This window comes from Drosophila yakuba, chromosome 2L (genome assembly GCF_016746365.2).
Source record: "Drosophila yakuba strain Tai18E2 chromosome 2L, Prin_Dyak_Tai18E2_2.1, whole genome shotgun sequence".
In the NCBI taxonomy this organism is placed as follows: domain Eukaryota; kingdom Metazoa; phylum Arthropoda; class Insecta; order Diptera; family Drosophilidae; genus Drosophila; species Drosophila yakuba.
The window spans coordinates 25,473,486-25,490,401 of record NC_052527.2 but is presented as its reverse complement, the minus strand read 5'-3'; the positions used below and the strand labels follow the sequence as shown (position 1 = coordinate 25,490,401).

The following is a 16,916-nucleotide window of genomic DNA, read 5'->3' as shown; positions in this document are numbered from 1 at the left end:
AAGGTGTATGTACATTGTTATCTCTTAAAGCTAGCTTGCTTATAAGTAAGAGCGGGACAACAGTATTGTTCTTACTTATAACGGGGATATGATCGTATACTTCTCTCTGCCACCATGGACTTCATACGTTAACCTAAACTACTACGTGATACATACATCCTATCCTACTACAACTCGGCCGTCCTGACTAGCTGATCCCCTGATCATGGTTTACATTTTTTTGTCTGTAGTTACATATATAATGATTTTGTATCTTAAATATTTATATAATTGCACGTACTTTATATGTTTGTTGACCTTGTTAACAGTGTTTAATTGTGTGTTCGTTTGTTTTTCTTATTGCCTATCCAATGTTTAATGTTTTGAATGCTCCAGACACCTTGGTACGGGTTACGGGATACCTGAAAACCTTCTACGTCTTTCAATAAGAATCTGTCGTTTCTCAATATTTTGAAAATCATATATGGACCTTTACATTTTGGAATCAATTTTCTAGAAATACCTGCTGTGCTGTCGAAATTTTTTACCATTACATAATCTCCTATTTTGTATTCAGAAGGCTTTCTTGCGGACTTATCATATTATGTTTTGTTATACTCTTGAGCTTTTCCTTGATTATTTTCTGCTTCGCTCCTAATCTTCTCTAAATCCCTATTTTCTGCAGTATTATCTAATTCTTCTAGTTTTTCTTTCAATTCGTCTACTATTTTTCCTCTTTGCTCTAAACCAAAAAGCACTTTGCTTGGAGTTTGCTTGATACTGCGGTGTTGTGTATTATTTAGAACGTGCTCCACTTTATCTATTACTGTATCCCAATATATACCTTTCTCTGGTTCTACCAGTTTCGCTATCATTGGACCTAAACTTCTGTTGACTCTTTCAACCTGTCCGTTCGCCTGTGGTGATCCAGTCGCAATCTTCATATGCTTAACATCAAACTCTAAGATAAAATCATCAAACTTCTTGGATGTAAAACAACTTCCCCTGTCTGAAATAATGCATCTAGGCTTGCTGTATGCTCTAAAATAGTCTTTTAAAGCTGTTATGACTTCTCTTGTATTGGTGGTCTTTGTAGTGTATAAACGTACGAACTTAGTAAAACCGTCGATGACAACAAAAATATGTTTTTTGGATCTACCCGAGTCGACTGGGCCGTAATGATCGATATGTATTAGTTCAAACGGTTGACTACCTTTTGGAATGCAGTGCAGAAATCCCTCCTTACCCGTCTTAGGGGAGAACGCAACACATTTTAAACAATTTTCTATATGGCCTAAACATTTGCCTTTGGCATTGGGAAACCAATAAGATTTCAAAATTATATCTAACATTTTGTCTCTACCTATGTGTCCGATCTCATTGTGATATTTATATAGAATATGATCTTCCATGTCTGTGGGAACATAAAATAATAGTCTGCCGTCATTACATTTTCTATAAATTATTCCGTTTCTCATTTCGTATAACTTATGTTCATTTTTCTCTAACAGTTTTCTAATTTCTTGAATTTTTTGATCTTTGGCTTGGCAAATTACTAAATTGTCTTCAAACGTATTCGATTCTACTATCATGATATTCATACATCTACTAAGAGCATCTACGTGCTGCATCCTTTTACCTTCTCTATGTATAAGTTCATAGTCGTAGTTCTGGAGCTCTAACGCCCATCTAGCTATTCGTGGATTAAGTTCAATCTTATTCAGTATTAAAGTAAGTGAATTACAATCAGTAATAATTTTAAAGCGTTTTCCATACAAGTATATTCTAAATCGTCTCAGTGCGTGAATAATTGCCATCGTCTCCAGTTCGAAACTGTGATATTTTGCCTAAGCGACTGTTGTACGTTTTGAAAAATAAAATATGGGGTGCAATTTTCCATCCTCTTTCTTTTGACATAATACGGCACCGAAGCCAAGAGCGCTTGCATCACAGTGCAGCTCTATCTCGTCTTTGAAATTATAAATGGCTAAAACCGGCGCCTGCACTAACTTTTCCTTGAGCGTAGAAAAACAGCTCATTTCTTTTTCTCCAAATTTAAATTTCTCGTCTTTTCTCAAGAGGTCGTATAACGGTTTCGCTAAAGTTGAAAAATCTTTTATGGATCTACGAAAGTATGAACATAAACCTAGGAAACTTTGAACGGATTGCATCTTGTCTGGAATTGGAAAATGTTGTATGGCATCTATACCTTTATCATAAACGCCTTCGCCGTTTATAATGAATCCTAAATACTTAATATTTGAAGAAGTTTGAAGAAACTCACATTTATCCATTCTTAATTCTAATTTATTTTGGGCTAATCTGAGAAACACTTCCTTTAAGGTTCTTAAGTGTTCCTCCGTGTCCTTGCTGGCGATCATGATGTCGTCCATGTATACAATTACTTTGTTGTCCCTAATGGGATCCTCGAAAATTTTGTTTACAAATCTTTGAAACACTGCCGATGCAGTTTTTAGCCCCATTGGCATTCTGAGAAACTCGAATTGACCTAACGGTGTAACAAATGAGGTGTATTTAACCGAATCCTTATTAACAAATACATGAAAATAACCGTTTTTTAAATCAAGTTTCGAAAAAATTTTCTTGTTAACTAGTTTGTCTAAGAGGTCATCGATAAGCGGTATCGGATAATTGTCCTTGATTAGTTTTCAAAAGTCTATGCATAGTCGTATGTCTCCCGTTTTCTTTTTAACTAAAAGTATTGGCGAAGCATATTCGGATTCACTAGGTCGTATAATCCCTTCTTTTATATATTCATCTAACAATTTTTGTAATTTCTCCTTTTCTGAGTAGGCAAGTCTTCTTGGTGCGCAGCTAAATGGTTTTGACGTTTCTAAACATAGTTTTATTTCACATCTGACTAGAGGTTCGGTAGGCTTTCTAACATCTAAGTAGTTGCTTTTGATAATCTCTTTCAATTGACAGCTTAAGGCTCGGTCATTTTCTGCGCCGCATATGTAATTCATTTGCTCATCCTCTTCGTAATCAATGCTAAAAATTTCTCTAACTGCTTTTTCATAACTGGGCATAACTGTATTATAAAATTTCTGATTAAGTGCGGAATCCGTTGTAACGCTGCCTAAAGAAATAACTGTTTCGTTCAGTGTTTTACTAACTGCAGGATTAACTGTTTTACTACTCGTTTCGATATCTGCTATACTAACTGTTCCATAACCTGTTTCACTAACTGTTTTACTAACTGTTTCATAACCTGTTTCACTAACTGTTTTACTAACTGTTTCATAACTTGTTTCACTAACTCTTTTACTAACTGTTTTACTAACTGTATCATTGTCTAAGGTACTAACTGTTTCCTCATTTAATGAGTTAAACGTAATTCTTCCCAAAGTATCTGGATCCAGTTTAAGCTGGCAAGCTTCCATAAAATTTCGTCCAAGGATTACATTATGACTCATAGACCCGTCTGGAACTACGTATAAATCAAAATAACATTTTATTCTTTCTTTTGTAATATAACATAAGGTTTTTCCGAGTATTATTAGTTGGCTTTTATTTAGCCCAAAATAGTTTTCAGCAGCAGACTCTAAATTGACTTCACTGGATATACTGCTTAGTTTTGCAAATGATATTGGACTCCCGGTGTCTATGAGGCATTCTGTAATTAGTGGGGTTTTATAGCTACTGTGAAAAAAAATCTTAACCTGTCTACATAATTGTTGATATTGGCGCTCTTGCGCTCCGGGCATTGTCCGACGAAGTGTCCGAACGCTCCACAAGCGTAGCAGGATCCGGGCTCTTTCTTTGGCTTCAGGCACTCCTTGGCGAAGTGTCCTTTTGAGTTGCAGTTGGCGCAACGCAAATCCTTCTTAGTTGGACCTCCTTCAAAGAGGCGTTTTGGCGAACTATTATCAGGCTTGTGCTTTGGCAGACGTACTTCCGAGAAGGCTCTCAAAACCTGCATCGGTTCGGAAAAGCACTGTATGCAAGCCTGATTGCGTAGCGCTGGTGCCGGAATTCCCTCGATAATGTTTTCCAGGAGTTCCTCCAGATCGATGTTGATGTCGTTGGCCAGCATCATTTTGTCCTCGAAATAAGCCGCAAATTTCTCCTCTGAACGCCATTCCCGCTTTTGGAATGCGCTCCTCAATTCTCCTTTTGACATTTTGACCCCAAATGACATAATTAACTGCCTACACAGCTGATCGGTTGACTCCAGAATTCGCGTGGTGTTTGCGTGCAGCCACCGTTGTGCACTCCCTTTCAGCTTGGCAATTAGAAGCTTATGCAAGCAGCCGTCGTTCAAATTGTAGATCTTGCCGATGTTCTGGAACTGTGTGACCCAATTACGCACACACACGCTGCCGTCGTACTCCATAGTGACCTCTTTTGCCAAGGCAAGCGCTGCTGCTGGCGATTCCAAGAGTTTGTTTACATTTGTACTCTGGCGTTGATCATCACTGCTAGCGATCTCCTTTCCAACACTGGTATCTCCCTCGATAATGTTATCGGCAGTGATGGTCACTTTGGTGCTGTTAGCTTTAACATTGGTGCTGTTAGCGCACATGTTAACATTGCCATCATTTTCAATGTTATTTTCGATGACGTCATGGGCTTGGCCAGCACGAACGGACTTGTTCTTGCTGGCCTCGTCGATTTCTGTGTAAATGCTCTGCAACACGGCTATGTTTGCATCTATTTCGTCACGAATTTTCTGCAGGGTGGCTTTTTCGGCATCCACTAGCGATAACTGCTCCAAATCCAGACTTTCTAGGGTCTCTGACGCCGCCGATTGCGCGTCTAACGGGGTCGCTGGTGTGTCTCCCTCTTGCAGCTCTCGTTGTGCTAGCTGCGATGCAGCTCCATCCGTTGCTTCCGTTGCTGATCTGTGTTTGACGGTGGATCGCCACGTATTTCCGGAGAAATGGCTTGGAGACGCCCTATCAACTCCGCTTTAGTGCCGGAAATTTGGCGTTGGGAGCCAACCATTTTTTTAGTTGTTGCACCGAGAATTGATTTAATATGGTGTCAGGCATAGTGAGTAATGACCACTTCTGATGTTGTAAACGCTTGTACCAACTCCGGTGTGTAAACGCTTGAACCAACCCCGGTGCGACGCTTTGCTTAATTGAGTTTTTCTTTATTATCGACTTTACTCTCCAAGAACCAGCGACCGAATGCCGCGCTTTGCTTAATCGTTTTACTTATCCTCTCTCATGCGTGTCTGTATGCGTGAGAACAAGGTGTATGTACATTGTTATCTCTTAAAGCTAGCTTGCTTATAAGTAAGAGCGGGTCAAAAGTATTGTTCATACTTATAACGGGGATATGATCGTATACTTCTCTCTGCCACCATGGGTTTTATACGTTAACCTAAACTACTACGTGATACATACATGGTACTGTGGGCCTAAAGGGTATCTATCCTACTACAGTATGTAAGAGGCAAAAGTAAGCGTTTCTGACCGTTAACCTAAACTACTACGTGATACATACATGGTACTGTGGGCCTAAAGGGTATCTATCCTACTACAGTATGTAAGAGGCAAAAGTAAGAGTTTCTGACCATATAAAGTATATATATTCTTGATCAGAATCAATAGCCGAGTCGATCTGACCATGTCCGTCTGTCCGTCCGTCTGTCTGTCTGTCTGTCCGTATGTACGTCGAAATCTCAGAAACTAGGTTAGGTTAGGTTTTACCGGCCGTCGGTTATCCGACGCACTTAGACCATTAGAATTCCGTTGTGATACCGTGTATGTTTTCCCCTTTTGCCCGTAGAGGTTCATGTGAAGTTAGCAGTTTCCCCAGCCAGAGGCGCTGGTGAATTTTTGTATCCAAGGTCTGTCAAGGCTCCGGTAATCGCCGTTGGGATGACGTTGTTAAAAGCTCCTTCTATGTCCAGGAAAGCTACCAGTGCATATTCCTTTTGCGACATTGATTTTTCTATCTTGGAGACGATAGAGTGTAGTGCTGTCTCGGTCGATTTCCCTTTCTTGTAGCGTGTCTGTGATGAGACTAGGGTTGAGAGTTGATCTCAGATGCAGGCCGATGATTCTTTCAAGGGTCTTTAGTAGGAAGGATGACATACTGATTGGTCTGAAATCTTTGGGGGTCGTGAGTGATGGTTTCCCAGCTTTGGGGATGAAGACAATACCGGACTCTAGCCACGATTGTGGTAGGTGTCCAAGAAGTAGGGACCTTTTAAAAATGTCAAGAAGCCAGTTTATGGCGATATTTCCCGGATGCTGGATTTGTGCGGGTATGATTTTGTCTGTAACTGCAGATTTGTATGGTTTAAAGCTGTGTATGGCCCAATGGAGGACCTTTGGGTCTATGCACAGTTTGATACTTGCCAGTTTGGCGTTTGAGAGCGTTATGGCTGTTTCCTGGGAAGTGAGTGTCTAGAAGTATCTCCAGAGATTCCTCACTCGTGCTGGTCCAGGAGCCATCTGATCTTTTAAGGTAGCCTAGGGTTGTGGCCGATTTGGATAGTATTGGGGCAGGCCTCTTTTATTGCATACTTGCAGGTTTCTGTGAAAATTAAAACTAGTTCGTTTAGAATAGAGATTGTTTGGGGGTATGGAAGGGGATCCGTTGGGATTTTTTCCCTTATAATATTTATGTATTTTTGCCAGTCTGTTTTCCTTGGGTTTGTGAAAACTGCTGGTTTTGAGGGGTTGATTGTGAGGGTCGTTTCTATATACCTGTGGTCCGAGAAAGAGTGCTTATCTAGCACCCTTCAGTGAGTTACTGTCTCTGATAGTGGTTTAGACACGAGAGTTAGGTCTATTACCTCTTTTCGGTTCTTAATGATAAAGGTGGGGTCACTACCGTTATTACATATGAAGAGATTTGAATCCTGGGCTTGGGTGGTTTGGGGGCTTCCTTCCCGAAGTTTGGCAAAAGGGATTAAGCCCATTCCACCTTCTTCATCCATTCAGTCGGAGGAGCCGTTTTCGATATCTCCTGGCTGCGTAGGATTTGACCTGCAGATCGATTCTCTGCGTAGGTGTGTTTGCCTTTAACGGTTGCCACTGGGTGCTTGCCTTCCTTGGCTGCGCCTGAAGGGGGCATCATGGCACTCGGGCCTGGAAATGTTTCCATGGTGACGGCTTTGGGCGGCTTGCACCCAGTCGCCTAAGATTTGAGGCGGGGTTCACCCGAACCCGATCCTATGGTGTTGGCCAGGCAGGTGGGCTAACTCGCCAACTTCGCTGCCTTGAAGTTTGTACGGCCTGACTCAGTCGTCACTGCCGTTTGGGTAGGTTCTTTGGGAGATCCTTTTTATTTAGTTTTATTGACTCGAAGAAAAGGAGGGTAAAGCTTCTTAGAACAGGGGGTCGCCAGGTACCCTGAGCTCTCCGTTTAAGACTGAGCTATTTTGTGACCCGGGCCCCCAGTCAGGCTGACTTTCGGCACGGGTCGAATGACACCTTAGTCCAGCCCGGGACGCCCGACTACCATTTGCCAGCATCCTCTGGCAGGGACATAACCTTTCCAGGTGACCTGTTTCCAGCCGCCCTCGCGTGGAGAGTATAGTCGCACTTCCGGGTGTATGGACAATTACAGCGCGTTCTTCTAGCAAGCTTGAAACTACACGTTATTCCCCTTGTCCATCACCCGACTGACGGCTCTCAGAAACTAAAAAAGCTAGAAAGTTGATATTCAGCATACAGACTCCAGACAACGCCAAAGACAACGCCAGTTTGTCGATTCATGCTGCCACGCCTACTACAACGCTTTTGAAAAATCTTTTGATATTTTTTCATTTTTGCATTAGTCTTGTAAATTCTGAGGGGTTGATTGTGAGGGTCGTTTCTATATACCTGTGGTCCGAGAAAGAATGCTTATCTAGCACCCTTCAGTGAGTTACTGTCTCTGATAGTGGTTTAGACACGAGAGTTAGGTCTATTACCTCTTTTCGGTTCTTAATGATAAAGGTGGGGTCACTACCGTTATTACATATGAAAAGATTTGAACTAATGATAAAGTTAAAAAGAGACTCACCGCGGTCCTTTGTGTCTGTACTTTCCCAATGTGTATGGTGGGCGTTAGCATCACAGCCTATTAGTAGGCCTTTGTTTTGCTTTTCGCTGTCTTCTACTAGTCTCCTTATCAGTTCGTCCTGCGGTTCTTGCCTTTCGTAGGCCATGTACGATGACAGCACTCGGAACGGAGATGGCTGACTCTCCACGGTGGCTGCCGCGTTGTCTGCATCGCTGTAATTATGGAGCAGAAAAGTGCTGAGGTGCTTTTTGGCTAAAATGCAGGCCTTCGCTGGGAGCTGTTAGAAGCATATATTCCTTATCACTATCCAAGGTTCCTGGATTAGGACTATGTCGTCTCCATCTTCAGCCAGATGAAGTTGAAGAGCAGCGGAAGCTGCCTTAATGTGGTGGAGGTTTATCTGCAGAAGCCTCACGGACATCTGCTGTGGGCCTCTTCACCACGGTTGTATCGGCTCCCTCCTCATCCGATGTGTCCAGATCTGTCAATTGACTCATGTTCGCAAGGCTGCGAAGGATATAGGCATCGGTCGAGTAGCCATCCTCGGTTTCCGATGCCTCGATCTCGGAGGCAATCTCCTCGATCACTTCTCCACTGCCTTCCTGATCCCCCTTGGCGGAGTCGGATTTGTAGACCTTTATGGTCACTGAGCTAAGCCCGAAGTTTAGCTCCCCGTGAGCGGCCTCAATGGGAGCTAGGGACTCCTTGTTAAGAATGAGGATGGCCTGGTTTGTTGGTCCCTCCATTTCGTCGACCTTCACCACTCGCCAGTCCGAGGTGGGAAGGTGCGGGTTGCAGCGCTGCAGCATGGTGAGGATCTGGTCCTTGATGGATGCCGGGATCCAGATCCTTGCACGGGGTCGGCCAGGTACGTCGGACCAGCTCAGCGCAACAAGTCTGGCGCCCTCATACATCTTCCCCAGCTCTTTTACTGCGGCTTTGTATAGCTTTGCAGAGCGTTCATCGTCACAGGAGATCACCTTGACGCCGCCTTGGAACCACGTCTTTGCAGACAGGAGGGGGTCCGGCTCGCCTTGGAACCACGTCTTGGCAGACAGGAGGGGGTCCGGGTTCCTTGGCTAGAATCTCGAAGCATTTTATGGCTAGGGCTGCCACCACCCACTTCCACTTGTTACGTGGAATCCTGCCCCTCGGGTCGTTTCTGTCGACCCTGCCCAGGAGATTTCGGTTTTTCGCGATCTCCGCAAAGGATCGCCCTGGCTGTACGCGTTGCCGCTTTGCCGAGGGGTCGGAGGGAACGTCCTGGGAGCGCTCCCTCTTAGGTGGAGGTCGCTTTTTGGCCTCTGTGGGCTTGGGTGGCTTGGGGGCTTTCTTCCCGAAGTTTGGCAAAAGGGATTAAGCCCATTCCACCTTCTTCATCCATTCAGCCGGAGGAGCCGTTTTCGATATCCCCTGGCTGCGTAGGATTTGACCTGCAGATCGTTTCTCTGCGTAGGTGTGTTTGCCTTTACCGGTTGCCACTGGGTGCTTGCCGTCCTTGGCTGCGCCTGAAGGGGGCATCATGGCACTAGGGCCTGGAGATGTTCCCATGGTGACGGCTTTGGGCGGCTTGCACCCAGTCGCCTAAGATTTGAGGCGGGGTTCACCCGAACCCGATCCTATGGTGTTGGCCAGGCAGGTGGGCTAACTCGCCAACTTCGCTGCCTTGAAGTTTGTACGGCCTGACTCAGTCGTCACTGCCGTTTGGGTAGGTTTTTTGGGAGATCCTTTTTATTTATTTTTATTGACTCGAAGAAAAGGAGGGTAAAGCTTCTTAGAACAGGGGGTCGCCAGGTACCCTGAGCTCTCCGTTTAAGACTGAGCTATTTTGTGACCCGTGCCCTCAGTCAGGCTGACTTTCGGCACGGGGCGAATGACACCTTAGTCCAGCCCGGGACGCCCGACTACCATAACATAACCTTTCCAGGTGACCTGTTTCCAGCCGCCCTCGCGTGGAGAGTATAGTCGCACTTCCGGGTGTATGGACAATTACAGCGCGTTCTTCTAGCAAGCCTGAAACTACACGTTATTCCCCTTGTCCATCACCCGACTGACGGCTCTCAGAAACTAAAAAGCTAGAAAATTCATATTCAGCATACAGACTCCAGAGACATAGACGCAACGCCAGTTTGTCGATTCATGCTGCCACGCCTACTACAACGCTTTTGAAAATCTTTTGATATTTTTTCATTTTTGCATTAGTCTTGTAAATTTCTGTCGTTTTGCAGAAAAACTGTTTGCCACGCCCACTCTAGCGCCCACAAACTGCCACGCCCACACTATATTCTATTTCATTCTATATCATTTCTATATCATTCGCGAAGTGTCTAGGTCGGCAGCGATGCCGGATAGTTTCTTATGTAAACAATTATTCTTAAATATTATGTTTTTTTCTTAAATTTTCATGTTGTTTTAATTTTTTCCATTTTAAAATTTTTTTTTCTTGTTAAATAGTTTAAGCCGATCTCTATTAACTGAACTTTATTTTGTTTGTATTAAGTCCTTATATTATTTCTATCTACTATTCTTATTACCTCGTAAGGTCCTGTATATTTATATTTTTCTCGTTTCGTTTTTAGTACGAGGCTACCCACTTTTATATCCTCACTACGCCCTCACTAATTTTATCGTATTCTACTTTTCTCTTTTGTTTTTCTTTTTCTATTAATAACTTAGCTCTCTGTTGAGCTACTATATACTTAAATTCCTTAGCGTTATCTTATATATTGGGAATTGGATCTATTCTAAATTATAAAATTCTATGAACTGTCTCGGCAATCTGCCATAGACGAGTTTATACGGACAGTATTCATGTACTGTCGACGGTGTTGTATTAAAACAATAGGTGAAACAGTTCAACCATATGTCCCAATCATTTTTGCAAATCGAAATTTATGATCTTATGTATTCATTGAAAGTTCGCTGACTTCTTTGGTGTGCTGTTGATTGTATATTACTTATTTTCAGAGGTCATGGATTAGTGTATTCTGTACCCATATCGGTTATGAACGTCTTCTACCGTACTTAAGTACAAAACATTTGAATATTGCCTTGGCTACTGTTTCTGCCCTTTTATCTGTAACTGGTATTGTAACTAGGACACATATTATAGTGACAGCGAACTCGTTGCCGTTTTCCGTTTTAGGTAATGGACCAACGGTGTCTATTAAAACAGTATCAAAAGCTGTGTTTGGTGTATTTGGTATAACTATTAACGCGGTATATGTTGTTACTATTGCTTGTTGGCACGTTTTAAATTTTTTAACATTAATGGTTATAAAATGATTCGATCCAGGCCAAAAAAAAGAATCCTTTTATTTTAAAGAGTGTACGACTAATCCCTGTAGACCCCCATCCAGAAGTTCGTCATGGAACTTTGACAGGATTGCTTCCCATCTATCTTGACTACATTGATGATAAAAGAGTTTACAATTAACAAGTTTAGGAATATTTAATCCTATAATATTAAAATAGTTGAGGAAAAATTAATTGTAATCAAAATTGCACCATCGCGTTTGAATGGAGTGGCTTCCGGACCCGTGGAGTATGCTTAATGCTGGATCTCACAGATATGTGCGAGCCTGAAACCATAACCGAGGAAAGTCCAAGTGCTGCAGACAAAGGTAACGAGAGCTGCGTGGCTGGGTATGAACCGCTTTAAGTCCATAACAGCGATACTCCGAACCATGTAAGAGATTCAAAAAAGTTTTTGGAATACATTAAGCGTCTATTCCATATGGCCTAAGCAATATTGTCCCATCGGACTTTGGAAATATTGTCGTTGGAATGCCCTATCTTGCACAGCTATCTTCAACAAACCATTCTTTGTTTTTAGTCGCAGATATCGTTTGATTAACCCTTTACACAACGGTATGGACCAAGTAATTAAGGTTTCAGCTGTAAGCCTGTTCTATTGTTATCATTTTTATACCAGTTACTCGTAGAGTAAAATGGTTTTACCGGCCGTCGGTTATCCGACGCACTTAGACCATTAGAATTCCGTTGTGATACCGTGTATGTTTTCCCCTTTTGCCCGTAGAGGTTCATGTGAAGTTAGCAGTTTCCCCAGCCAGAGGACCTGGTGAATTTTTGTATCCGATGTGGATCGGTGTCGAACAGGTCGGACGTGTCTATCAGGAATCTGCTTCCTAATTGAGCAAGTCTTTTCGCTTGCAGTGCTGGACAGTGGCATAGTAGATGCTCTACCGTTTCTTCCATTTCTTCGTCCCTACAGCTAGGGCAGAAATCATTATACGGGGCATTTAGTCTTCTGGCATGGGTGCCTATCAACCAATGCCCTGTGATGACTCTCATTGCAGTGCTGAGGTTTGCTCTGGTCAATGTTAAAAGTTTTGACGTTCTCTTTGAGTTTATTTTTGGTCATATTTGGCGTGTTAGGCGACAGTGTGTGGTGTTTTCCCATATTGTCTGTTTGTTACGGTTTAGGTTTTCCCTAAGTAGTAGTTTACAAGTGGCTAAAGGCATACTCATGCCCTCCATCGCTTGTATGAGTGGCGCGGTAGTGCCAATCGATTTGATAGCTGCTTGGCTGTCACTGAAAATGTTTACATGTGAGCCTTCCGGCTTTAGTGATGTTATGTGTTTTACGGCCTCCCTTATTGCTGCCACTTCAGCTTGGAAGACGCTGCAATGATAGCGGAGTCTAAACGAGGTGCGTTGGCCTAGCTGTTCGGAGTAAACTCCTCCTCCTACTCTGTTCTGTAGTTTTGACCCGTCCGTATAGAAGCATATAGCATTCGGGGGCCAGGTGTTTGTGAGTTCCAATCGTCCCTCTCTGGGCTGATTGTGTTGAAAGGTGTTTGTATGTACTCCGTTGGAGTGCAGTAGTCTGTCCAGGAGGGGACTATTTGAATGTTGTTTAGGATACATGAGTGACCCACTTCTTGTGGGTTCCACTGTTTGGTATCTCTAAGCTTGATTGCCGCTACTGTAGCCTGTTCCATGCCAGCTAGTTCTGGGCTTGGGAGGTTGAGTATGGCATTTGGGGCTTCGTTTGGGGTGGTGCGTAAAGCACTGCTGATGCAAAATGCCGCAGCTCTTTGAATTTTTGCTAGCATTTTAATGCTGGATTTCTTTTTCAGAGTGAAGGTTGAGTAGTGTAGTGTTTTCAGTAGTCAAGACATAACCTTCCTGCAGGTGAGCAGTTGGTTTATGAGTCCCACCAAGTGGCGGTCCACCCCAAGGTCTGTCAGGGCTCCGGTAATCGCCGTTGGGATGACGTTGTTAAAAGCTCCTTCTATGTCCAGGAAAGCTACCAGTGCATATTCCTTTTACGACATTGATATCTTGGAGTCGATAGAGTGTAGTGCTGTCTCAGTCGATTTCCCTTTCTTGTAGCGTGTTGCGTGTCTGTGATGAGACTAGGGTTGAGAGTTGATCTCAGATGAAGGCCGATGATTCTTTCAAGGGTCTTTAGTAGAAAGGATGACATACTGATTGGTCTGAAATCTTTGGGGGTCGTGAGTGATGGTTTCCCAACTTTGGGGATGAAGACAATACCGGACTCTAGCCACGATTGTGGTAGGTGTCCAAGAAGTAGGGACCTTTTAAAATTGTCAAGAAGCCAGTTTATGGCTATATTTCCCGCATGCTGGATTTGTGCGGGTATGATTTTGTCTGTAACTGCAGATTTGTAAGGTTTAAAGCTGTGTATGGCCCAATGGAGGACCTTTGGGTCTATGCACAGTTTGATACTTGCCAGTTTGGCGTTTGAGAGCGTTATGGCTGTTTCCTGGGAAGTGAGTGTCTAGAAGAATCTCCAGAGATTCCTCATTCGTGCTGGTCCATCTGATCTTTTAAGGTAGCCTAGGGTTGTGGCCGATTTGGATAGTATTGGGACAGGCCTCTTTTATTGCATACTTGCAGGTTTCTGTCAAAATTAAAACTAGTTCGTTTAGACTAGGGATTGTTTTGGGGTATGGAAGGGGATCCGTTGATTGTGAGGGTCGTTTCTATATACCTGTGGTCCGAGAAAGAGTGCTCATCTAGCACCCCCTTCAGTGAGTTACTGTCTCTGATAGTGGTTTAGACACGAGAGTTAGGTCTATTACCTCTTTTCGGTTCTTAATGATAAAGGTGGGGTCACTACCGTTATTACATATGAAGAGATTTGAACTAAAGATAAAGTTAAAAAGAGACTCACCGCGGTCCTTTGTGTCTGTACTTTCCCAATGTGTATGGTGGGCGTTAGCATCACAGCCTATTAGTAGGCCTTTGTTTTGCTTTTCGCTGTCTTCTACCAGTCTCCTTACCAGTTCGTCCTGCGGTGCTTGCCTTTCGTAGACCATGTACGATGACAGCACTCGGAACGGAGATGACTGACTCTCCACGGTGGCTGCCGCGTTGTCTGCATCGCTGTAATTATGGAGCAGAAAAGTGCTGAGGTGCTTTTTGGCTAAAATGCAGGCCTTTATTTTATCTTCGCTGGGAGCTGTTAGAAGCATATATTCCTTAGTCCCTAATCCTGAAACCTTTCCTTCCACTATCCAAGGTTCCTGGATTAGGACTATGTCGTCTCCATCTTCAGCCAGATGGAGTTGAAGAGCAGCGGAAGCTGCCTTACTGTGGTGGAGGTTAGTCTGCAGAAGCCTCACGGACATCTGCTGTGGGCCTCTTCACCACGGTTGTATCGGCTCCCTCCTCATCCGATGTGTCCAGATCTGTCAATTGACTCATGTTCGCAAGGCTGCGAAGGATATAGGCATCGGTCGAGTAGCCATCCTCGGTTTCCGATGCCTCGATCTCGGAGGCAATCTCCTCGATCACTTCTCCACTGCCTTCCTGATCCCCCTTGGCGGAGTCGGATTTGTAGACCTTTATGGTCACTGAGCTAAGCCCGAAGTTTAGCTCCCCGTGAGCGGCCTCAATGGGAGCTAGGGACTCCTTGTTTAGAATGAGGATGGCCTGGTTTGTTGGTCCCTCCATTTCGTCGACCTTCACCACTCGCCAGTCCGAGGTGGGAAGGTGCGGGTTGCAGCGCTGCAGCATGGTGAGGATCTGGTCCTTGATGGATGCCGGGATCCAGATCCTTGCACGGGGTCGGCCAGGTACGTCGGACCAGCTCAGCGCAACAAGTCTGGCGCCCTCATACATCTTCCCCAGCTCTTTTACTGCGGCTTTGTATAGCTTTGCAGAGCGTTCATCGTCACAGGCGATCACCTTGACGCCGCCTTGGAACCACGTCTTTGCAGACAGGAGGGGGTCCGGCTCGCCTTGGAACCACGTCTTGGCAGACAGGAGGGGGTCCGGGTTCCTTGGCTAGAATCTCGAAGCATTTTATGGCTAGGGCTGCCACCACCCACTTCCACTTGTTACGTGGAATCCTGCCCCTCGGGTCGTTTCTGTCGACCCTGCCCAGGAGATTTCGGTTTTTCGCGATCTCCGCAAAGGATCGCCCTGGCTGTACGCGTTGCCGCTTTGCCGAGGGGTCGGAGGGAACGTCCTGGGAGCGCTCCCTCTTAGGTGGAGGTCGCTTTTTGGCCTCTGTGGGCTTGGGTGGCTTGGGGGCTTTCTTCCCGAAGTTTGGCAAAAGGGATTAAGCCCATTCCACCTTCTTCATCCATTCAGCCGGAGGAGCCGTTTTCGATATCCCCTGGCTACGTAGGATTTGACCTGCAGATCGTTTCTCTGCGTAGGTGTGTTTGCCTTTACCGGTTGCCACTGGGTGCTTGCCGTCCTTGGCTGCGCCTGAAGGGGGCATCATGGCACTAGGGCCTGGAGATGTTCCCATGGTGACGGCTTTGGGCGGCTTGCACCCAGTCGCCTAAGATTTGAGGCGGGGTTCACCCGAACCCGATCCTATGGTGTTGGCCAGGCAGGTGGGCTAACTCGCCAACTTCGCTGCCTTGAAGTTTGTACGGCCTGACTCAGTCGTCACTGCCGTTTGGGTAGGTTTTTTGGGAGATCCTTTTTATTTATTTTTATTGACTCGAAGAAAAGGAGGGTAAAGCTTCTTAGAACAGGGGGTCGCCAGGTACCCTGAGCTCTCCGTTTAAGACTGAGCTATTTTGTGACCCGTGCCCTCAGTCAGGCTGACTTTCGGCACGGGGCGAATGACACCTTAGTCCAGCCCGGGACGCCCGACTACCATAACATAACCTTTCCAGGTGACCTGTTTCCAGCCGCCCTCGCGTGGAGAGTATAGTCGCACTTCCGGGTGTATGGACAATTACAGCGCGTTCTTCTAGCAAGCCTGAAACTACACGTTATTCCCCTTGTCCATCACCCGACTGACGGCTCTCAGAAACTAAAAAAGCTAGAAAATTCATATTCAGCATACAGACTCCAGAGACATAGACGCAACGCCAGTTTGTCGATTCATGCTGTCGTTTTGCAGAAAAACTGTTTGCCACGCCCACTCTAGCGCCCACAAACTGCCACGCCCACACTATATTCTATTTCATTCTATATCATTTCTACATCATTCGCGAAGTGTCTAGGTCGGCAGCGATGCCGGATAGTTTCTTATGTAAACAATTATTCTTAAATATTATGTTTTTTTCTTAAATTTTCATGTTGTTTTAATTTTTTCCATTTTAAAATTTTTTTTTCTTGTTAAATAGTTTAAGCCGATCTCTATTAACTGAACTTTATTTCGTTTGTATTAAGTCCTTATATTATTTCTATCTACTATTCCTATTACCTCGTAAGGTCCTGTATATTTATATTTTTCTCGTTTTGTTTTTAGTACGAGGCTACCCACTTTTATATCCTCACTATGTCCTCACTAATTTTATCGTATTCTACTTTTCTCTTTTGTTTTTCTTTTTCTATTAATAACTTAGCTCTCTGTTGAGCTACTATATACTTAAATTCCTTAGCGTTATCTTATATATTGGGAATTGGATCTATTCTAAATTATAAAATTCTATGAACTGTCTCGGCAATCTGCCATAGACGAGTTTATACGGACAGTATTCATGTACTGT

General features: G+C 44.2%; 1 protein-coding gene across 1 annotated transcript; it reads right to left on the bottom strand.

Annotated features, from left to right (window-relative positions):
* Window positions 1-2,834: 2,834 nt before the first annotated feature.
* LOC120320507 lies at window positions 2,835-8,882 on the bottom strand. Its single transcript, XM_043206800.1, has 3 exons — window positions 8,384-8,882; window positions 3,671-4,839; window positions 2,835-3,616 (listed from the first exon to the last, which is right to left on the bottom strand). The coding sequence occupies exons 1-3, from the start codon at window positions 8,880-8,882 to the stop codon at window positions 3,605-3,607; spliced, it is 1,680 nt and encodes a 559-aa protein (XP_043062735.1). The 3' UTR covers window positions 2,835-3,604.
* Between the last annotated feature and the right edge of the window lie 8,034 nt (window positions 8,883-16,916).

What these genes read in the sequence shown, in the direction of transcription:
- LOC120320507 (XM_043206800.1), bottom strand. Translation starts at nt 8,882, where the DNA reads ATGTATGAGGGCGCCAGACTTGTTGCGCTGAGCTGGTCCGACGTACCT. An exon ending in GAGGCCCACAGCAGATGTCC is followed by an intron (nt 4,840 to 8,383) that starts GTGAGGCTTCTG and finishes AACACAGATCAG; the next exon opens with CAACGGAAGCAACGGATGGA.